The 23,099-nt window shown below is 42.0% G+C and overlaps 1 protein-coding gene across 1 annotated transcript; it reads left to right on the top strand.

Annotated features, from left to right (window-relative positions):
• The first annotated feature begins 1,924 nt into the window (after nt 1–1,924).
• thbs3a (thrombospondin 3a) lies at nt 1,925–22,298 on the top strand. Its single transcript, XM_062538414.1, has 23 exons — nt 1,925–2,547; nt 4,196–4,402; nt 4,764–5,017; nt 5,266–5,368; nt 5,580–5,606; nt 5,706–5,788; nt 5,944–5,995; nt 6,123–6,271; nt 6,667–6,807; nt 7,008–7,082; nt 7,322–7,474; nt 8,394–8,504; nt 8,847–8,954; nt 15,037–15,196; nt 15,292–15,410; nt 15,773–15,825; nt 17,825–18,024; nt 18,241–18,419; nt 19,017–19,065; nt 19,174–19,370; nt 19,758–19,930; nt 21,554–21,693; nt 21,836–22,298. The coding sequence occupies exons 1-23, from the start codon at nt 2,457–2,459 to the stop codon at nt 21,895–21,897; spliced, it is 2,886 nt and encodes a 961-aa protein (XP_062394398.1). The 5' UTR covers nt 1,925–2,456; the 3' UTR covers nt 21,898–22,298.
• The last annotated feature ends 801 nt before the right edge of the window (nt 22,299–23,099 follow it).

Below are 23,099 nucleotides of genomic sequence, written 5' to 3'. Positions count from 1 at the left end.
TTTCTGGGGGAAAGTCATAGCCTGGAGACCATGACTCTCTTCGCAGAGAGTCTGGCCTAGACCCTTTGGCAAACTGGTTTATGGACGCTTGTCTGAAGTTTTAAATCATTGGAGTTCAATCACTAACATTTGATAATGACGTATGTTAGCCATGGGGGACACAACGATAACGATAGGCTTGAAATGTAATGTTATTGCTCTTGGGAACGCCCTCTGTTCACTGATTGGCCGGAGGTGCACTTGCTGGAGTAAACGAAAGTGGATCAAGGTATTCCAGACATACTGACAAGGTATTCCAGACATTCATGTCTTTCTTTGTAAATAAATCAGTTGTTTTTATCTTTCCATTTTTATTCATGCACAGTTGTGCAGAACTGTTTTTCCACTTAAAACATTTTACTGCCATTGTTTTGTACAATTGTGCGTGTAAAGAATCTGAACATCTCGGGAGGGCAGTCACTGAACGTCTGGCTCAGGAGGGTTAATGGAGGCTCTCTGTCTTTCTCTCTCACTCTGTCACACTTTCTCTCCCCCCCCTCCCTTCTCAGTCATAGGGGAAAGATGGGAACTGGAACCCTGGCCCCGTGGTTTTCCTGCGCATCTCTGTGCACTGATAACATGTTCCGCTCAGATCCTAGACCCCGGAGACACACAGCTGTGCATTACTCCATCCGTGTGGAATTTCACTTTGGCTCCTGTTCACTCAGGTTTTTGTGTTTTTTGTTTTGTGTGTGTGTGTATGTGTGTCTGTGTGTCTGTGTGTGTGTGTGTGTGTGTGTGTGTGTGTGCGCCATTGGAAACTTTTGTGAAACCCCCTTGGATTTATCAACCACCACATCCCAAGTCTCCATCCACAACCCCCTGATTCAAGAAACCCCTCTTCTGTCAATGCAACCCAAAAGGACTTGGGTTGCATGACATAGAAAAATAATATTGGGGGAAAGAGTTCTTTTTCAAGTTGGGGAAATAATAATAATAAAAAGAAATAGCAGAACATTGACATTGCCCCCACTTTTCCATACAACAAATTAGGTAGGGAAAATAGATGGAGAGGATAACTACTCAAGTGCTCATTCATAGGATCGTCAGGTTTTTGAATGGTTCTCATTTGGTCAAAAGGGCTAAAGCAGTGACTCATGGCCACCCAGGTCCAGAAATGTTGACTCAATCTTTCAAAATGCCCCCCCCCCCCCCCAAAGGGAAAAAAAGAAATATTCTCTAACAAGCTACACACTCACTAAAACCAGGCATGCAGGCTTACAACATCTCAGGCTACATATTCTTTTAGAGGGCAGAGGTTTGTGAAAGATGACAACCCGTATATTTTATATGGTGCTCTTGGGGTCCAATAAAGATTGAAGTATGAGAAAAATATTCCCTCATCACCTGCTGTTAAAAGACGTTGCTGTGGCAACCCAGGAGTAATCAAAAATAAACATTTCGCATGGTGCCGAAGAGTAGCCTGGAGGAGGGTGGGGGTCTGGCTGCTCTGGCTGGAATGGTTTTTTGGAGAGGGGAGACATTTGTTCATGGCTTATGAAAACAAGGAATGCCAGCTCGTGTTGGAACAGTGCTTTTCTTTAGCAGTCAAATTAGATAAGGTTTGTACTTTGCTGTGTAGTTTGGATGGGTTTCTTGCCAAAAGGTTCTGTCAGGTCAAAACCAAGGATGCTTAAAATTCTGGATGTTGAGTGGGTGACGCTACAGGGTGACGCTACTGGATATAGGCTAAAGTACCTGATTAAACAAAAAAAACTTCATGAAGCTTACTTGTGGTGGATTTGACAAAAAGGAATCCACCCCTGTGTCCAAGTATGACATCATACCATGGCAAGCTGTTTTTTTTTCTTTCACATAAGCATCCATTTTTTTCCCTATGAAAAACAGAACATTCTGTAAAACATTCTTGAGGCTGCAGCCAAGAGTTTAGTCTAGGCTACTACTCTCAACTGCTCTCTATACTAGAGGAAATGACAAGGTCACCTATGGGTCAGTGGTCATCTGTTTGGACTGCAACACTGTGGAGGTTTTAGGCAAACAAACCCACCAGCAAAAAAAAAAAAAAAAAGAATTGAATTAGCCGTTCAGAAAATGGAGACAATTTTGTAAGATATTCACTACATCTTATTTAGTCGTTAATTCTAATGGGCTAATTCGTATTGTGTGTGTTTAGAGAGGAGAGGGCAACATCGACGCTGCGCTATACTGATTTTGAGGGTGGAATCGGTTGAGCCGCCTCTGATGGTGTCATAACTCAATAGCGCGAGGTGAGTAACTGACGGGACACCGCACGGAAGGGGCCATCATCGCAGTCGACGTTCCAGTCCCTGCAGCAATATCATCACCACAGGGAAAACATCTGTGAAGTCTTGGAATATACCGATTTTCGGTGGGACAAATACACTTTTAGAAACATTTGCTTGGTGGACATACAACGCTTCGTTTTTTTAGGAAATATGGAGGTTAAGTACTTTACATTTTGGACATTATTCTCTGTCTGGCAAATGAATTGTATTTGCGAGCCACTTGAGAAACAGGACATGCAAGGTAACTGTTTTAATATTCATTTACGTTTAATATCATGCGCAAATATCCATCACGAGTGATAGGCTAAGGCTGTTTTTATGTCAAACATACAACTTTGCCAAGTTGCTTGTTGATCCCACAGTTGTTGCATGAAATATGATGAAATTATTATATTTATATTAATATTCTGGATAGTGTTCTTTGCATCCGTGTTCTATTCAGCTCTTGTCTGTATGGCATTCGTAATTGTCTTATTTCTTTAGTGGGGAATGAGGTGAGTCTGTCCTAAACCCTTTCCTGGTGTCCCTCTATTTACAGTGTGGTTGCTTGGGAAACAGCTTTTTTTCTTTTCCAAGGAAAGTTTGTCCTTTTTCTCTCCCTGGTTTCTATAACAGGTTTGTCGCCTGTGGCCCTTGTGTAGTTAGCCCTTTTTGTTCAAAGGCTGTGAAAATGTGAGTGGTGGAAATGTCTGTATTCAGTTGAGGCTTTGAGGAAGAGGGTTGCTTTGCAGAGAGAGAGAGAGAGACAGAGCCAGAGAGAGGGTCAGAGAGAGAGCAAGTCTGAGACCAGACCCAGACTCTTCCTGTTGTTATCATGGACTTGTTTCCTAAAGACTGCTGTGTTCCGACCTCATCTAAGCACAGAGGTAGTGTAGTGCATGGCACACTGTCAGATTGAGGGGGAAAGTAAGTATATTATAAGTGTATTTGAATCACAGTTCAGAGTTTTCAATTCTTAAGGCTCTTTTGCCTTTATTCAGATAGGATAGTACAGAGTGGGAGAGGTGTGGGAATGGTATGGGAATGGACTGCAGGTTGTATTCAATCCCAGGTCCCCGTGAGCACTTGACCCCAAATGGATGCTGCAGCCACTTGCTCCACAGATCCCCTTAATCCTCCATCTTTAAGGCATAATAATCTAAATATTTTAATAGATAACACATAGAAAGAATAAAAACACCAGACAAGAAAGGTTTTAATGAAGTGTATATTTGACACAATGATTTAGACGTGCATGTTGTTAAATTGACCTACTATGCCAAGGAATGTAAGAGCAGGACCACATGTGTCTGCTGGATGAAGGACATCCTCTTCTCTGCCAATGGAGTGCTGATTTGCACAAGTAAACATAGCCTTGCTGTAGCCCAGTTAAGAACATTTATAAGCCCTGGATGACAAAAACAATACAGGAAAGACTTGTTAAACAGCTGTAAATTGAACGGTTGACTGCTCCCAATATGTTTGCTTTACACTTGTGATATGGGCATATATGATATCTTGGAAAGCCTTATCAGACTAAGTGTTTGTTCTAACCAAGAGCTCAAGGTATACAGCAGGTAGGTATTCACATGATTAAGACAGACATAGTGCAGCCAATAACCAGAGATCTGAAAGTGTATGAAGTCGAGTCCACCTAATGGATCGCTAATGACACAATGCAGAGATATTTCCTCAAACAGCAGGCAATGCATATCAAGAATATGTGTTTATCAGCAATATGCTACAGTACATTTCTGTATTGAGGAAAACACCAACGCTTTGCTGTGATGCTGGATGTCATAAGAAAGCACAGAGATAAAACAGTCTGACAGATTGTCCACTCTGCCGAGCCCCGATACGCTCCTCTCCCTTCCTCTCCTCTTTTCATTTGTCTGACTGTCTGGCCACAGTGATCGACCTGCTGGCACTCCAGGACCAGAAGCAGACAGTGGCGGCGGTGGAGAAGGTGTCCGGAGCCATGAGGACCCTCAGTGATATCTATGTGGCCTCTACCCTCCGTCTGCCACCCAAGCTGGGTGGGGTGCTGCTGGGTTTCTACAACAAGCAGGACAACAAGAAGTTCTTGGAGATTGCCATCATGGGCAAGATCAACAAAGGTTGTTACAAAAGTATTGTCATATTTTTTGATTCTAGCTCTAATGCTTACCTAGACAAATTTATAAATAAACTATTTATAATTAACTAAATAAAATCTATTGATTTAGTTATACTTATTCCTTAAGTTTAAATATTTGTTTGGATATATGCACAAGTTAAATGAAAGGTGATGGTGATCCATCAAACTAGAAACAAGAAAACTAGAACTATCACGCCACCAGCGACATGCCACTGGCAGTTCGACATATCTGCAAATATGATATCGTTATTTTGTAATCATATTTCTCCCTTATTTTGGCCATCTATCTCAACATCCATGTTGGCATCCATCTTAAGTGCCATGTGTAATGCTCTTCCCAGTCTTAGTGCGCTATGTGAGGCAGGACGGCAAGCTTCACACCGTCAACCTCCAGAACGCTAACCTGGCCGATGGAAGGACCCACTCCATTATCTTAAGGGTCGGGGGCCTTCGCCGAGAAAACCTGCATCTGGAGCTCTACGTAGACTGCCGACTGGCTGACTCGGGCCAACGTCTTCCCCAGCTGGTGTCCCTGCCTGCTAATCCAGAATTGGTGGATATCCGCAATGGCCACAAGGCCTATGCAAGACTACAGGTGAGCTGCCTACAGATTTAGATGCTGTATTTTTATAGATTATATCTTGGGATTTTTGAAAGAGCGCGTCATCAAGAGTGCATTAACTTGTTTAGGTCATTCGAATGACATCTTGATTCAGGTAAAGACGTTGCTCTTTAGCAACATGGCCGGCATTTCGGTTTCCCATGAAATACTACCAGTCATGACCCTGCAGTCGAGGTCATTGGATTTGGTAATCTGATCTGCTGAATCTGAATTTGTTTCAGGGTGCAGTGGAGTCTTTGAAAGTGGCACTAGGGGGCAGTGTGGCCAAAGCGGGAGCTCTCACAGACTGTCCCTTCCAAGGGGACTCCTCATCCTACAACATAGGTAGCCCAGCTCTCCTCCTGCATGTGTACAGTATATGGCTAGAAATGCAAAACAGACCGACATGTGGCCTTGTGGCTGACATTAGGAGCCATAATTGTCTTTCAATTACTGCTCAAGTTTGTTAGAGGACAAATAAATCTAATCTAATTTAATACAAAATAAAACCAATCTTTTCATCATGATAATGATATTTGTTTTTATCTTTGTGCAGTAAATGGAGAGATGGGCTCTATACTCGGTAAGTGAACTTTTTTTTTGTCTTGTCACACACTTTTCCGTGAACATTACAGTCACCTCGGTCTGACTGAATTGTTTGTCTTCTCTGGTGATTTTTAAGGTGACCACACAAAAGCTCTGATTGGGCAGCTGATCATTTTTAATCAGATCCTGGGAGAACTGAGAGAGGACATCAGGGAACAGGTGTGTGTTGTTCTCGCTCTCTCTCTCTCTCTGTGTGTGTGTGTGTGTGTGTGTTAGAGAAAGCGAGGGTCATCCGGCTATCTGTGAGATGGCATGTAGGGTAAATAAAAATGGGCAAGAAGAGACTCTGAAAAACTCTTTCATTTATTTTGTAGGTGAAAGAAATGTCTCTGATCAGAAACACTATTTTGGAATGCCAAGTATGTGGTAAGTGCTGCTCCCCTCCTCTTTTGGCCGGTCAGCTATCAGTGGCCATGCAGGCCAGTTGATAGTCCAGTTTTGGGTGTTACTGTATGCTGTGCTCATTAGCCTGTCTGTTCTTCCTCATCGCAAGGTTTCCATGAACCCCGCTCGCGATGCTCCCCGAACCCCTGCTTCAAAGGGGTGGGCTGCATGGAGACTGGGGAGTACCCCGGGTTCCGCTGCGGGCCCTGCCCAGAGGGAATGCACGGAAACGGAACCCACTGCCAAGACGTTGACGAGGTGGGCAAACTGCACATCACTTTCATCTGTCTCTTTTCAATCATGGTCTCGTAGTTCTTTTTTTTTTAAAGTATATATTTTTGGGCTTTTATGCCTTTTAATGATAGCATAGTGAAGAGAGACAGGAAGTGATTGGGAGAGAGCGTTGGGGTGGGATCCGGAAAGGACCACGGGGCGGGAATCGAACCCGGGTGCAGGTGCCCCAGCCAGTCGCACCACTGCTGGGGCCAGGTCTCGTAGTTCTTTTGCAGATTTGCACCTGCAGTCATGCCGCCTGACTTGATAGAGTCTTATCTGCTTTACTGATTAACAAATGACCCCGTCTTTTCCTTTTTCTCCATTTACACATCCCTCACTCTCTCTCTCTCTCTCTGTCCTCTCTTCGATGCTCTCAGTGTTTCCTAGTTCAGCCGTGCTACTCCAGGGGCGCGTGCGTGAACACGGCCAAAGGCTTCACCTGTGAGCCCTGCCCCCCGGGCCTCTGGGGCCCCCCCGTCATGGGGGTTGGCGTGGAGTTCGCTAAAAGTCACAGACAGGTTCTGTACCTCTTCTATATTAAATGTTCACTTTGTCAGCACTTTTCTATCAAACACTGAATCGCTTTTGTTGTAAGTAGTTTAAAACGGTTACTACGTAAGTTGTGACAAAAAAGTTATATAAAGATATTTATTCAATTAAATGAATAATTATTATATGATATGTTCTGAATAATATTCTTATCATTCCTCATCTCCAGGAATGTGTCGATATCGATGAGTGTGTTGAGATCAGCAATGCCTGTACCCCCAACTCTGTTTGCACAAATACTATTGTAAGTATTTCCTCTAATAAGTCTGGTGTTCCTATATACATACATACTGTCATGCAGGTTTCAACATTTGATTGGATGGTTGGATAAATGTATGTTTGCACTCTCTCTTTCTCTCTCTCTATCCTCCCCTTTCTATCTCTCTTCCTGTCCCACCTCCCCTCTCCTCTCTCTCTCCTCCCTTCTCCTCTCTCTCTCCTCCCCTCTCCTCTCTCTCTCCCCCCCCTGTTGCGGGGTGCCAGGGCTCCTACATGTGTGGAGGCTGTAAAGTTGGCTATATGGGTAACCAGACTGCAGGCTGCCACCCACGGAGGTCGTGTGCTGCCCTCAGCTTCAACCCCTGCGACGTCAACGCCCACTGTGTCATGGAGAGGAACGGAGAGGTGTCCTGTGCGGTGAGATCAAGTTCTAAAAATTGAGTTCTATAAAATGACACACAACAGATTTATATGGGCATATTATACTCCATATACCCATTATACTGAAAGAGTCAAGTTCCTCACTGGAATTCCACAACTCTTGCCAGAGAGTGCAGCAGGATCTTCTTTTTCAATGTGTTGATTGGCAGAGGTGGTAAAGTCCAGCTTCAGAAAGTAAAAATCCCACCATGTATTGGCTCTACCTGTGCACTTAACACAGGTGATCTCACTAATTAGCTGCTCTACTGTACCTAGCTGAAGAGTTGTGCTAATTAGGATCAGCTGGTTTAAATGAATGGTTGGCACAGATATGTGGTAGGACTTTTACTTTCTGAAGCTGGACTTCCACCTGTGTTGATTGGCTGGCATTAATGTGGTTCACTCCAAACCAGAGTCCTTTCCATTTTTTCCCCTTAGCACTCCTCCACAATAGGGCTCGGGATCATGACGTGAAAACTTCGCGGGCACAGCCATATTGGCAGCCTCACTCCTTAGTTTACTATGGATTACTATGGATTTACTCCCGCCTATTAGTGTGTTCCTGTTATAGTTTTTGCCTTCTTGGTCGTATGTTGCTAATGCTGTGTAGTGGGGTGTAACAGCGCCACCCATGATCGCAAGAGGAAAAGAATCACTAATACTACATTTCTGCTTCTTGTCTTCTGCATCTGAATGAATGGATATTACGTTCGGTGCGCTACCAATATGGCGGCTATATTCCTAGAATGCAAGGCTTGTCCCCGAGCCCTATGGACAATTGTTGAATTTGTATGAAACTTTTTTTTTGGGCTAGAACTGTGGACCTTTAATTATTGCAGCATTTACCACAACTAGTCACTGCTGTTTGTGATGAAATATGAGCTGGTGCAATATGTTTTTTTCTCTTTGGTTATAGTGTAATGTTGGCTGGGCAGGCAATGGAAACACGTGTGGAAAGGACACTGACATTGATGGGTACCCTGATCGCTCTCTGCCCTGCATGGACAACGACAAGCACTGTAAACAGGTCAGCTGAGATTTACTTTTATTAAGAAACGAATGTCAAACTCAGACACAGTTGATTATGTAGACGTATGTATTGGAGAACAGGGAGGCAATCAGCTAAATCATCTACTGACCTGGAGGACATGAAAGTGCACTTTTGCTGCCACACAGCACCACGGTCACACTCTTGTGTATACACATGTTTATGCTATGCACCACAAAAATACAACTTTTATATATACTGTATGAAATATGTCCAATTTACCCGGTTTTAAATGCATTCAGATGAATGATTTTGATGATAGAAAACTTTGAAATGAATTGGGAAAGCTGTGCAGACATATGCTGTTTGTTTCTGGTGCAGGACAACTGTATATATACACCAAACTCAGGCCAGGAGGATGCAGACAATGACGGAATTGGGGACCAGTGTGATGAGGATGCGGATGGAGATGGAATCAAGAATGTGGAGGTAAGCTTGTGACCATTGCTGATGAAGATGTTTGTTGTGATGAGCTAAATATTGTTGAGTTGAAAGTAAAATATGTTGCTCTACTTAGTAGCGGAGCTAAGCACAGCACATATGTGTACATACAGTATGTATGTGACCTGCTTTGTCCAGAAAAAAATAACTATTCAGTATTTCAATATTCTTTTAGACCTGTGGTTCTCAAACTTTTTACAATGAGTACCACCTCAGAGAACAATTTACTCTCCAAGTACCACCATTACATGTATGACTGGCATTAAAATACAGTAGCGTAGGCCAATTTAAATAAATTTCACATTATACATAGCCTACTGTTTTGCATTGCTTTTTTCTCCAAGAAAGATAGAAACTAGATAGACTCCACACAGACAAAGGAATCACAATATTACAATCCATAGGAATGTTATGTATATTGAAATGGTTTGACTGTACAGTACTATACTAACCACCATAATAAATTGTTGATTTAGTTACAAAGATGTTATACTCATCATTTGATTGTATAGCTATATCGTATCACATTTTGCCACTATTGTTAGTACAATAGGCTACACACCATTATTTCATTGTATAGTGTTGTTAACTTGTTTATGTCAAATTAATCAGTATCACAAATCCGTAGTATATTATGGTTTTGGTTCACTTGAAGTACTTCAAGGAGTTCAAATCATGTAACTCATTGATTTCTTTTACACAGTAAACATTGTACCACCTTCGGCTGTTCTACACTCTCTTTCTTTAGACTCTTTATCTCCGTCTCAGTAGCCACCAGACTGTCTTTCGCTCAACCCCTTGAACGCCGCTCTCTTCTTTCAGATCGTCCATCTCTGCCGCTTAATGGTGTTTTTTGCCCCCAACGGCACCTTCCAGGCAGCACAGCCTAAAAGGCACTACCTTTACCCTATTCCTAACCTTAACCCCCTCAACCCTCATCCTACCCCTAAACTGAGGGGAGTAGTGCCATGAAGGCAGCGCTGCCTGGAAGGCACCATTGAGGGCAAATAATACCAAAGACCATCTCTGCCTCACTAATGCTGAGTCTGGTCCTTCAGTACTGAGAGCTCTGTCTGTTGTGCTGCACTTACCTTGATCAGGTTCAGCATTTCCCCTTCACGGTGGCCATGTGTGCCTGCAGTTCTGCATTCTCTATCTTCCTCCTCTTCCTGCATTCTCTCTCTTCCTCCTCTCTTCATTATCTTCACTGCCACCACCGCAGTCTTCATGGGTATCAGCTCTATAGTTGAAGATCTTCAACCTCTGCCTCTACTTCGACCATCTGGCTCTTGCTGAACTCAGTGAGTTCAGTGTTTATGATGCTTAACGCCACTCTTAGACGTCCAACTGCTAGAGACTTCAGCAGTAGCAGCCCTGAGGCTCTGGCTTCCTGTCTGTACCTGATTCTGGGTGTTCCGAGTCTGCAGCCCACAAATGAGGCCCAGCAGCCCCAGCAGTGTGATGTCAGTCCTCATATTTAAAATTAGTCTGTGTGTCTCTGTCTCCGCTAGTGTGTGGAGGTTATGACCTTAGTCCCCAGTCACCCTCTTTTAATGGCTGAGGCTTCCGATCAGATATCGCATATCTTTGGGGTGAAATAAAGTCTAGGGACCCGGTGTAATTTAGTGAAACTAAAAATAAGCTGTTGTCCAGGTTATGGGCTTGCTTATTTACCCTAGTTATAGGTGTTTTGGGAAAATACATATCAGGTAACAGATCTTGCACAAACTCCTGCACAGAATGCAGGGATTTTCTTTATTTCTGAGCTTCAGATTTCACAACATTCTGTATATGGCAGGCATTAGACCGTTATGCCATCCATTTTTTGTGATAATATTCAATAAGATAATGCAGTTGCAGGTTAGGACATGGGTGTTATTTCAGTCACAACTTTTAGATGGCTATGGTTATGGCTATGGTTATTTAGCAGACGCCTTTGTCCAAAGCGACATACAAATAAATAACAATACAAATTAAATTAACAGTGAACAATTACAAACTAGGGAGAATAGTAATATTATCAGTAAAACAATAATTTTAAGCACTAACCTAATGAGAAATAAAACAGTGAAATGAGAATAGCAATCAAATAAGTCACTCAGTTAATTATATATAATAATAATAACTAAAGCATGGTATGGCTAAATTTAAGGACAATAGCAAAATAAATTTCAAATTCTATCAATAGACAAATTATAACAAAACAATACTATTATACAAACCATAATACATCACAAACTCAAAGGACTAAGTGCATATTAAATAAATATGCCTTAAGACCCCTCTTAAAAGATCCAAAGCTGTTGCTGGAACGGAGAGCACTGGGCAACTCATTCCACCAACATGGAACCACTGAAGAATAGGATCTACAATTTGACCTAGCATGTATGGTTGGTCGACATAACAGACGCTCCTCAGAAGATCGCAATGGGCGGTTGGGAATGTACATCGTGATTAAAGAACTGAAGTAGCTGGGAGCAGATCCAGTCAGTGTCCTATAGGCCAGAGTGAGAGATTTAAATTTAATTCTGGCTACTATAGGGAGCCAGTGGAGAGTAACTAGGAGAGGGGTTACATGTGTCCTCTTTGGCTGATTGAAGACCAGTCGTGCTGCAGCATTCTGAATCAACTGTAGTGGTCTTAATACACAAGCAGGTAGGCCAGCTAACAGAGAATTACAGTAGTCCAGCTTGGAGATAACCATTGCCTGTACAAGAAGCTGAGTGGAATCTTGTGTCAGATAAGGTCTGATCTTCCTAATGTTGTACAGGGTATACCGACATGACTTTGCAATTGAGGCAACATGCTCAGAGAAAGTAAGTTGGTCATCAATTATGACACCCAAGTTACGTGCCGATCTGGTTGGAGTCAGTGAGGATGAATCAAGCTGGATATTGATCTGTTGGGGAATAGCTGTTTTTGCTGGAAACACCAAGAGCTCAGTTTTGGAAAGATTAAGCTGAAGGTGCTGATCCTTCATCCAGATTGAAATGTCCTTCAGGCATGCAGAGATCCGATGGGAAACACTAGAGTCCTCAGGTGGGAAGGATAGGAAAAGTTGAGTGTCGTCCGCATAGCAATGATATTCAAATCCATGAGAGCGAATAATCCCACCTAAAGAAGTGGTGTAAATAGAGAAAAGGAGGGGCCCTAATACTGATCCTTGGGGGACTCCTGTAGTGAGGTCATGAGACTTTGATATCTGTCCCTGCCAAGACACGCTAAAAGAACGCCCTTTAAGGTAAGACTTGAACCAGTCAAGAGCTTTCCCAGAAATTCCCAGTTCATATAGTGTAGAAAGGAGAATGTCATGGTTAACCGTATCAAAGGCTGCAGATAAATCTAACAGAATTAACACTGATGACTGAGCAGAGGACTTAGCTACTCTCAATGCTTCAGTCACAGATAGAAGAGCAGTTTCAGTAGAATGACCACTCTTGAAACCAGACTGCATAGGGTCTAGTAGGTTATTCTGATAGAGGAAGTCACACATTTGCTTGAAGACCACTTTCTCCAAAACCTTTGACAAGAAAGGAAGAAGGGAGACAGGTCTGTAGTTCTTCACATCAGTTGAATTAAGTGTACTTTTCTTCAGCAAAGGCGTAATTCTTGCCTGTTTAAAAGAAGAAGGAACTATTCCAGAACTGAGTGAAGTATTAAATACATGTGTGACTGCCGGTATAATAGCGGGTGCTATAGACTGCAGGAGCGTAGACGGGACAGGATCCAAAGGGCATGTTGTTGGACGGCTTCGCTGAAGCAGTTGAGAGACCGCTTCCTCATCAAGAGGAGAGAAAAAGTCCAATGATGGCATCATGCTAACACCAGGCAGAGTCCTTCTTATAGGGTCATCAAACTGAGCACTTACAGTTAAGCCCAAAATTATTAGCCCCCCTGAAATTTTGGAACATTACTCTAAAATTCTCCCTAAATTTTTCATCCCTGATCAAATTTTAAAAATCAAACATTCGCCAGTGGTATTATGTAGAATCTGGTGCATTTTGGAGTGTTGATATATTATTAGGAATGCTTAATCTCAAATTGTGTGAAAAGTGGAGTGTTCAAAATTAATAGCCCCCATGTGATTTTTTTGCTTTTAAACGCACACGACCAACCTGTCACCTTTCAAGCCACACCTTTGCAGTTAGTTAATGTCCAGACAACACCTGAACACCCAACCAGCATTGATTGTTTCCCTAAAGACTTCAAGGAACAGGCCTACAGGCACTTGAACACCTGTCTGAGAGGGGACTGCCTTTACAGGCATACTGAAGATAAAGGAAATCTGTCTGGACCTCAGAAAGAACATCATTGAGGCCTATAATATGGAGAAAGGCTATACTGAAATTTCTAGATGCTTCACAGTCTGTAGAACAGCCGTGCAAGGCATCATTACAAAGTACAAAGAGTTCCAAGTTTGTGCATAACAAACCTAAGTGTGGATGAAAATGCTAAATATCTCAATCTAGAGAGAAAAATCATCAGGGATGTTAGCAAGCAACCCTGCATATCCGCCAAAATGATAGTTGCTGACCTTGAGACCTCTGGGGTTAAAGTCTTGAGGAAGACAGTAGCGAGGGATTTTTTATTGTGGAGGCCTCCAAGGTCATCGGCTGAGAAAAACCCCTTACTCCAAAAGGGGCGCTTCAAAGTCAGACTGAACTTTGCCCATGCACATTTAAAAGCTAAAAATGAGTTTTGGAAAACTGTCCTTTGGTCTGATGACATCAAACTGGAGCTGTTTGGGCACATGGATGTTGCCTATGTTTGGCAAAAAAAGGGAAGGCCTACAACCATAAAAATACAGTTCCCACAGTGAAGCATGGTGGCAGGAGCATCATGTAATGGGACTGTTTTGCTGTCTCAGGCACAGGGAGCCTTGTTTGGGTGCATGGGATCATGAAAAAGAAAGATTATGTTGACCTTTTGAGGGATAACATCAAGACGCCTGCTCTTAGTCTAGGCTTAGGTTACCACCAGGTCCTTCAGCATGATAATAACCCAAAGCATAGTGAAGAGTGGTCTAAAACGCCCTAAAGGATACCCTAATCAAGGTGCTGGAATAGCCTACACAGAGACCAGACCTCAACCCCATTGAGAATCTGTGGCACGTGCTTAAAGCAAGAGTCCATACAAGAAAACCATGCAGTTTGAAGGAGCTGGAGCTAAAGAGTGCTTAGGAGATATGTGCCAACCTAGTAAAAGACTATTCAAAGAAGTTGTTGTCAGTTGAAGCAAAGAAAGGCTACACTATTGACTATTAATGGTCTGGGGGTTAATAATTTTGAACATGTCAATTTTTGCTTTTCTTGTCACAAATCAGAGCATGAGTAAACAATGATCATCAAACTTTGTGGGCATACTGTCTTTGCGCTTCTGTAATCATATAAACTAGGCACATTTTTGGAAATGGTCATTTTCATGTATAAACAAAGGATTATGTCTGAATTCATAAGGGGGGCTAATAATTTTGGGCTTAACTGTATCTTTCTCAGTGAAAAATGTTGCAAAGTCATCTGCTGACAGTGAAGTAGCTGATGGCGGTGGTGGAGGATTGAGAAGAGACTTGAACGTAGCAAAAAGTTTTCTGCTGTCAGTGGCGTTCTCAATCTTACTCTGATAATATGTTCTTTTTGCAATAAATGATAGATACAGTACTATACAAATTAATTCATGAATTGTCAGCAACCCTTTTCAAAATTACTTAAAAATTCATGTTTAATTGAAACATTCCATTGGGCTATACTAAACATGATACCTATTAGGCAGTAATTTCATAATAAAGATGTTATAATTATCATTTGATAATCATAATCATAAAGGTTTGCGATGAGTTGCAGGAATAAGGGCTGAGGGAACTTAATAGGGTGTTGTTTTTTTAATTTATTTTTCTTTAATAGTTGACAACGCTATGCAGCGGTCAAGTTAAAGCTAAATCATTCTATTTCCCAGCATAACAAAGTAGGCCTACACCAATCACACACAGCCTGGTGGTTGTCATGTATTAACACATTTTCTCAACATTTATTTTTCTGTAACTGCTATTATTTCCACCTCCTCATTTGTTTAGGACAACTGTCGGCTGGTGGCCAACAAAGACCAACAAAACTCAGACACAGATTCCTTCGGTGATGCTTGTGACAACTGCCCCAACGTGCCCAACATCGAACAGAAGGACACAGACGGCAACGGAGAAGGAGATGCATGTGACAATGACATTGATGGCGATGGTACTGTCACTTCTGAACAAATCAATGCTTTGTATTGGTTTCATGGCCTTTATATCTGCATAAGACCAAATCATTATATTCCTTTCTTGTTACAGGCATCCCTAATGTACTAGACAACTGTCCAAAAGTGCCCAATCCCATGCAAACGGATCGAGATCGTGATGGGGTGGGTGATGCTTGTGACAGCTGTCCTGAAGTCAGTAACCCGATGCAGGTAAGAACAATGCATTTCTAAAGTCATTTTTTTTCTGTGGAATCACATTTTTATAGCCCTTCTCTGCCTCAGGCCTTTGGATTTTTCATGACACTGCAACTTTAATTTTCAATAATCAAATTTTAGTTGATTAGTGGTGTTGGGAAATTGTTTTATTATCGATGGAATCATGGACGGTTCTTTGAATGCCAAGATGTAAATGACCAATGGCACTGTGTAATTCTGTTTGTCCGCTCTGCTTTAAAAGCACAGAGAACCACCCTGGGTGTGTATTTCTGTTCTACTTCCATAGTATTCCTGCTTGCCAGTCAAATTAAAGGATGGACCTCCTGTGACAATATCTCAATTCTCTCTCATTGCAGACTGACATTGACAATGACCTGGTGGGAGATGTGTGTGACACCAATCAGGACAGGTCAGTATTTACTGGACCTCACACACTCCAGATCCCACACTCATGCAGCTGTCTAGTGCCACACACGCACGCACGCACAAGCACACACACACACACACACACACACACACACACACACACACACACGCACGCCCACAAGCACTCACACACACACACACACACACACATACAGGCCCACAAACACACAGTCACCGTCACAGAGCATTCAACATGTTTAGTCGCAGTTGCAAGGTTTTAGAACGTCGCAGCTTGTCTCGTCGGGAATCTTTGGTCTGAACCCCTTTAAAGGTAAAGGCTATCAGAACATCTCAAAGCAGCATGGTGCTCCGGTGACTACAGCTGCACGTGTTATTACTGTAACAAGTTTAAGGTTCATGGGACAGTAGCCAACCTCACTGGTTGTGCCTGCAAGATGATAATTGACACCAGATCAAATAGATGGATAGTGCAAATTGGAACTGTAGTCAACCTCACTGGTTGTGCCTGCACGGGGATAATTGACCCCAGACCAAATAGGAGGACAGTGCAAATTGGAAGACGAAGTGCCAAAGGAAACTTCCAAGGTTAACACCAAGGTTGAAGTACATCGGTGTTTGATCACACCATCTGTCACTTTTTTGGACGGCAGTGGACTTGGAGGACTCCACTGTTGAAAGAAAAGCATAAAAAGCCAAACTAGAATTGGCTGCGATGAGTATTGTCAAGTCCCAACCCTTCTGGAGAGATGTCCCTGCTGCTGATGAGGTGAAACTGGAGCTTTTTAGAAAAGTGACATCAGCAGCTCTGTGTTAAAAAAAGAACGAAAAAAAACCCTCCTGACATTTTGGAAGAAAAGAACACCATTCCTATTTTGAGAAAATGGGGGAGGCTCTGATATATTTATGTGCTGCTTTGTTGTGTCTGACCCAGAGAGCCTTGTATCTGTGCAGGGCACAGTGAAATCTCAAGACTGGAGAGAAACATAGTCCAGTGTCAGAAAGCTCAGTCTCAGTCACAGATCATAGGTCCCTCAACAGGATGATGACCCAAAAACACTCAGCTAAAAGCACCCAATAATGGTTAGAAACATTCTGTAATGGCCTTCTATGGGTCAAAATCTATTGAACACCTCTGGAAAGACTTAAAACATGCAGCCAAACTTGAGATGGCTGGAGCAGTTTGTTCAGAAAGAGAGGCCCAAAACTACCTGTTGACAGATGCAGAAATCTCATTCAGAGCTACAGAAAGTGTTTGTTGGAAGTAATTGCCTTAGGTTTTGTCAATGCCATTTTAATGTCTTATAATAACAATAATAATAATAATAATAATAATAATAATGATAATAATAATATATGATATAATATAATATAATATAAATAATATAATATAATGTTTAGAATATTCTGTTGAATGGAAGATTAGTTTAATTTCAATTAGAATCAAACATGATATAAACAAGAATGAATGTTGATAACTTATTTCAGAGATATATTGAGGAAGTGTACCAACAATTTCAGCCTCAAAGTATGGAAGTATGGAAACACTGTACTGTGGTTCCATTTTGAATAATCTGGTGCCCCCTATTGGCAGATAGTGGTGTGATTGCAGTGTTTGAAGTGCATTATCATCAAGTGAAATTGGTAATGGCCTGTGTAGGATGAACAGAAAGGTCGAGCCTGTTGATTCTTTTTTTCACCCAGTTCACATTTGTCATAATATACATCAGGGAAATGCTTTCAAAACTGAGAACTATGTGACTACATTTTCTATAACACTGCATATGAGAGAGATATCTACACATGAGGCATGTTTATGAGATGTTCTGGTAGGAGTATGTGTCTATGGTAGAAGAGTAAAAGTGAACAGTACAAAACAGTAGCAGTGCAAGACTAGAATTACTATACCAAGTAAAAAATACAAAACGATAGGAAAATAACAAATACAATCCCACTGATACAGAACAGCCCTAATCAATGCAGAAGCCCTAATCCTGTTTCAACCATCCTGTTTTCAATTATAGTGATGGAGATGGCCATCAGGACTCACGGGACAACTGTCCAGACATCCCGAACAGCTCTCAGTTAGACTCGGACAACGACGGCCTCGGAGATGACTGTGATGACGATGATGATAACGATGGCATTCCTGATGAAGGCGGTCGCGGTTACGGCCCAGATAACTGTCGTCTAATACCTAACCCCAACCAGAAAGACTCTGATGGTGACCGGTATTTTATTTTAGGATAAAAGAGTGCATATAGAGATACAGTACATGTACAATGTATTATCCACTGTAGTTCTGGGTGGTGTCCTAGGGGTAAAAAGCATGGATCTGTCTCTTATAAATTCTTTCTGACTAGCAAATTGTGTAAGTTCTACAAATTGTGCAACATTACTCTTAAACACAGGGGTTCATTTCTCTGTTATGTCTTCACAGGTAATGGTGTTGGTGATGTGTGTGAAAATGACTTTGACAACGATTCTGTGTTGGATCTGGTGGACGTGTGCCCAGAAAGTGCTGAGGTCACACTGACGGACTTCAGAGCTTATCAGACAGTCATTCTCGACCCAGAAGGTGACGCCCAAATTGACCCCAACTGGGTTGTGCTCAACCAGGTACGTATTCTGCTGGCAGTGAAACTTGGAGCTTTTCAGTTGTTGTTGATGATAATGGTTTTGCTTTATTTTCAAATGTATCAAATATCTTAAACACATCAATGAAATCAATTCTGGCATTTGTACTTGTCACACATTGCATGTGCTTTAACTCAAATTATGAAATGGGAAAAGTCGTAAGTCTAAGGTCACCTCTGTATTTATACTGTATAATCATATATATTTGCCCAACAATGAGAATTATGTCTGATCTGTGCATATGACATGTTGAACTTAAAACTTTGTCTGTCACTCAGATTAGGGTCCAGTGTATTATATATTTTTTTGTCTTAAAATGTTAAAATGCTTTATGTCAGATATACTGTATGTACTAGGCTAGCATTTAATAGCCTGAAAAGCTGGGCATTCAATACCCAACTTCCATCGTTCAGCCCTTGAGCAAGGCACATAACCCCGAGTTGCCCCGAGGACAGTGGCTCTTGAAATATAATTGACATTAAAGTTGCTTCGGATAAAAAGTGTCTGCTAAATGAATACATGTACCGTAGATGTAGGTGCTGCACCCAACGATGTGTGCTTTTATCACAATTTAACTAGGGTATGGAGATTGTCCAGACAATGAATAGTGACCCTGGATTGGCAGTGGGTAAGTTGACGTTTACATTTTGAGAAAAAAAAAAAGGCTGAAAAGATAAAGATGTGCATTTTGTCTTGAACTCACTGAACATATCTCCTCGTCTATTTCCACTCGCAGGATACACTGCTTTCAATGGGGTGGATTTTGAAGGCACTTTCCACGTCAACACAGTGACTGATGACGACTACGCAGGCTTCATCTTTGGATACCAGGACTCATCTAGCTTCTATGTGGTGATGTGGAAACAGACTGAGCAGACGTACTGGCAGTCTGTTCCATTCAGGGCCATGGCAGAGCCTGGACTGCAGCTCAAAGTAGGTGGACTGCCAGATACAGTGTATGCCCCATTAGTCATGATAGTGCCATCCCTTATGTACTGTATGTACGTATGTTTGTATGATGCTATGTAGAAAATAAGAATACATAAGAAGAATGAAAATACTCATATTAATGTACACCAAAAGCTATAGTGGTCAATAATCAAAAAAGGTGCAAGAGCTTACATTCCATGCTGTATTATTTTACACACAAAGTAGCATTGGAGCATAATAAGAAGCCTGACAGTATGGGATGAAATGCGAGTCAAGTCATTCTTTCCTTCCTTCCTATAAAGTTATTCTACTACAATTCAAACCTACTGGATGGGCTATCTGCTGTATCATTAGTGATTTAAGTTGTTTGGACTTGTTTTTTTTTGTCAGGCAGTGAAATCTCGCACCGGCCCCGGCGAATACCTAAGAAATGCTCTGTGGCACACAGGTGACACTGACGGGGAAGTGAACTTGTTGTGGAAGGACCCGCGAAACGTGGGCTGGAGCGACAAGACCTCCTACCGCTGGCACCTCAGCCACAGGCCCCAGGTGGGCTACATCAGGTGAGCCCTCGCCGCGGCACTCCCATCATGCACTGTGGCCAGACCGCTCTACTGGAGGTTGTCGGAGCTTATGGCCTGTAACCAGGTGACGCTGAAAGCCACCTTGAAGTGGAAATAATACTGAGCATATTATGCTGCAACAATGCGCTGCCATTACAGTCAATGGAACTGGTTATGGTAGACATGCGATCAGTCCTCCATTCTATTTTTTTGCGTCCTGCATACACCATCTGCTTTGGTTGTGCTCCTGCCTTTGTCAGCCCTCCCTGTGTATCACCAGTAGTACTACTTTGGAGACCAGTACCTCTCCGAATTCAGCCGGGCCTGTATGGTCTAGCAGAGAGTATGTGCAAGCATAGAGAACAAAAAGGCTCCGAAAGAATCTCTGTGTGCTGAGTGTTCCTGGGGTTTGAGCTTGGAATGCTACAAGAGCTCCTCTACATTCAAGGTTTTGTGATGGAAAAGGGGAAAAGGAAAGGACTGTGTGTGTGAGTGTGTGTGTGGTTGGTGTGTGTGTGTGTAGGGGGGGGCAAAGTTCGTTATCATTATCGTTTCTGTAAAAGCAAAAAAAAAAAAAACATCTCTGAATCTCAGTGACTTTACAGAGAGTGGGCCCCCCTAGCCTTTCATTGTTCTGGTTGCCATGCCAATGAAATCCTTGGCAAGAATTTGCTGGATGCCTGTTGATATGCAGATCCAGAAGAAAGTATAGAGAGTCTGGCAGAGGAAACTGAGGGATAGAGTGCGATTGAAAGGAAGACAGTGAGACTGACGAGGAAACAGAGAATTGTTGCTAAAAACATTTATATAATATTTGAAAACTTTCAAAATACATGGGATACCACACATCTGCAAACAGCATCAATAACGTGTCTGTCTGTCCTGTATTCAGACAACTGACCACATATCAGACTTACAGTAATAGGAATTAAACCATTACAACGGAATACTTCATGAAACACTTTATTAGCTTTGACACAAATTACAGTTTCTGTGTTGGAATAGGGTAAGGGAGCCTCTCTCCATGGGGAGAGCCAGGTCTTTGTTTGTCTTGGAGGCCCATTCAAACACCAACAGAGAGACACCTGCTTTGTATTCTGGGCAGACTGGTGAATAGACGACTCACTGCACTTGAGCTCCGGCTACTTTCTCCCATTGCGTCATCGCCTAGTGAATACAGTAGGCATGCCCGTTTACTTCTATAGTCCTCAGCTTTCCCCTTTTAGTCCCCGGAAATAATAATAATAGTAATAATAATAATAATCATAATAATAATCATAATAATAATAATTCTAAACATGAGTTAAAATAGTTAAACATAATAATAAAAACATGAATCTGTGTTAAAAACATTTATTTACTTGATTTGCCATGGGGAAATGAGTAGCATATAATTGTTTTAAGATGAAAATCGAAGTAAGAGAAACACATTCACTGAGGGACGTGAAATGACTGAGCTTACAGTCAAGTGTAAAAGGCTCTAGAATGTGACACATTGCATGCCTTCCTCTTCCTCACTGCAGGTGGATGTGGCTTTTTGACTGCTGTTATTATTGCTGCATTCTAGATGGAGACTTTTTATTGCTGTGTTCTAAAGTGAGACTCTGTATTGCTGTTTTCTAGAGTGAGACTCTATGAGGGGACAGAGATGGTGGCCGATTCAAATGTGATCGTTGACACCAGTATGCGAGGTGGTAGACTGGGAGTCTTCTGCTTCTCCCAAGAGAACATAATTTGGTCGAACCTGCGTTATCGCTGTAACGGTATGGCCAACTTAAAATAACACATTCACAAACCTAATTCTGTACATTATAAAATATGCTCCCCTATAAGGAAATATAATATGTTTTAAAGGTTTCAATATTTACAAAGAAATAATACATCTCTCTCTATGTGTTTCACCAGACACTATTCCAGAAGACTTCAGCCGGCACCGTGAAAGCTCCATGATGCACATTCATGTGTGAGGATAGGGCTAGTGATGGTCTGCCCGCGTTTGAGGCAGTACGATGGGCCCCAGGTCCAGCACTGACAACAGCACACCATCAACAGGGCCTATATACCAACTACTGCGATTGTAAGGGCCTGCTTTCTTTAAGAGGGGCTGGACTTTCAGAGATTAGCCACTACCAACATACTCCCCATCACACTGGACTGAAAAAACAAAATGGCATCATCATAGGGCAGTGGTGAGGATAAATAAAGACAATCTTGAGCAGCGATGAATTGACATTATAAGATGAGGATAAGGTCTTGTGCTGAGGTGAAAATGTCACTGTCCTTGCTCATTGGGTGATGATCATGAATACCAGTCAGTAACATTTTTGAGAGTTCTGTGTACAGTCATTACAGGAATAAAGGGATTACAGATGGGTATGTGCTGTTTTGGAAATGTTTTTAAACCCTTCTTCAGAAGAAAGAAGCACAGAAAAGAGTAAGACAAATTGCCATTAAGCATGAAGGCCTATGTAACATTAGCTATTCATACTGTACTGTATTTAATAGGAATTTAGTGCTGTCTCGCAAAGCTAGAGTGCTTTCAAAGTGAACTCATGAAAAAGTTGACACACTACGATGAAGTATGCCTGTCTTCAAACGAACTACTACTAGAAATCAACATAGCCTATACCGACACAATGCCTTATAACACTCTCCCTCTCCGTAGCATTGCAGGGTTTTTTTTTTTTTTTTTTTTTTTTTTTTTACACCTGCCCCCCCAATGATCAGCATCACCTAGAGGCAATTTCCCTAATAACAAAGGTGACGCTACTTCCACAAAGTCTGGGAGGCCGGGACGAGTGCAATATTGGGAGGAGATTGTACAACAGTGCACCGCATCCCACACCTGCCAGACCCTGGGAGACTGGACGAGATCATGATGAAATGAATGAATCACCCTCCCACACGGTCCACATGACTTAGACTAACTAGAAATCAAAAGAGATCCTGTCTTTATGTAAACACCAAAATAGTGTTAGAAACCTAGGCTGTTGTATTCTTTTGGCGGATTGAACTTGATGGTGATCTCGCACACACTCCGCTTAACTTGCAGGAAACGTGCTCATGTCACGTTTCTTGGGCTATGCCATGAAAAAAAAAAATGTATTGGTTTCTAATGTAGCCTAGCCCTATATAATAGATCACTTAGTCACAGTTGTTTTACGTGTTT

This window comes from Sardina pilchardus, chromosome 6, assembly GCF_963854185.1.
Source record: "Sardina pilchardus chromosome 6, fSarPil1.1, whole genome shotgun sequence".
Classification (NCBI taxonomy): Eukaryota; Metazoa; Chordata; class Actinopteri; order Clupeiformes; family Clupeidae; genus Sardina; species Sardina pilchardus.
The sequence above is the reverse complement of the archived record's forward strand: the minus strand, read 5'-3'. Positions and strand labels throughout refer to the sequence as shown.

What these genes read in the sequence shown, in the direction of transcription:
- thbs3a (XM_062538414.1), top strand. Translation starts at nt 2,457, where the DNA reads ATGGAGGTTAAGTACTTTACATTTTGGACATTATTCTCTGTCTGGCAA. An exon ending in CATGGGCAAGATCAACAAAG is followed by an intron (nt 4,403 to 4,763) that starts GTTGTTACAAAA and finishes TGCTCTTCCCAG; the next exon opens with TCTTAGTGCGCTATGTGAGG. An exon ending in ACGGAGAGGTGTCCTGTGCG is followed by an intron (nt 7,475 to 8,393) that starts GTGAGATCAAGT and finishes CTTTGGTTATAG; the next exon opens with TGTAATGTTGGCTGGGCAGG.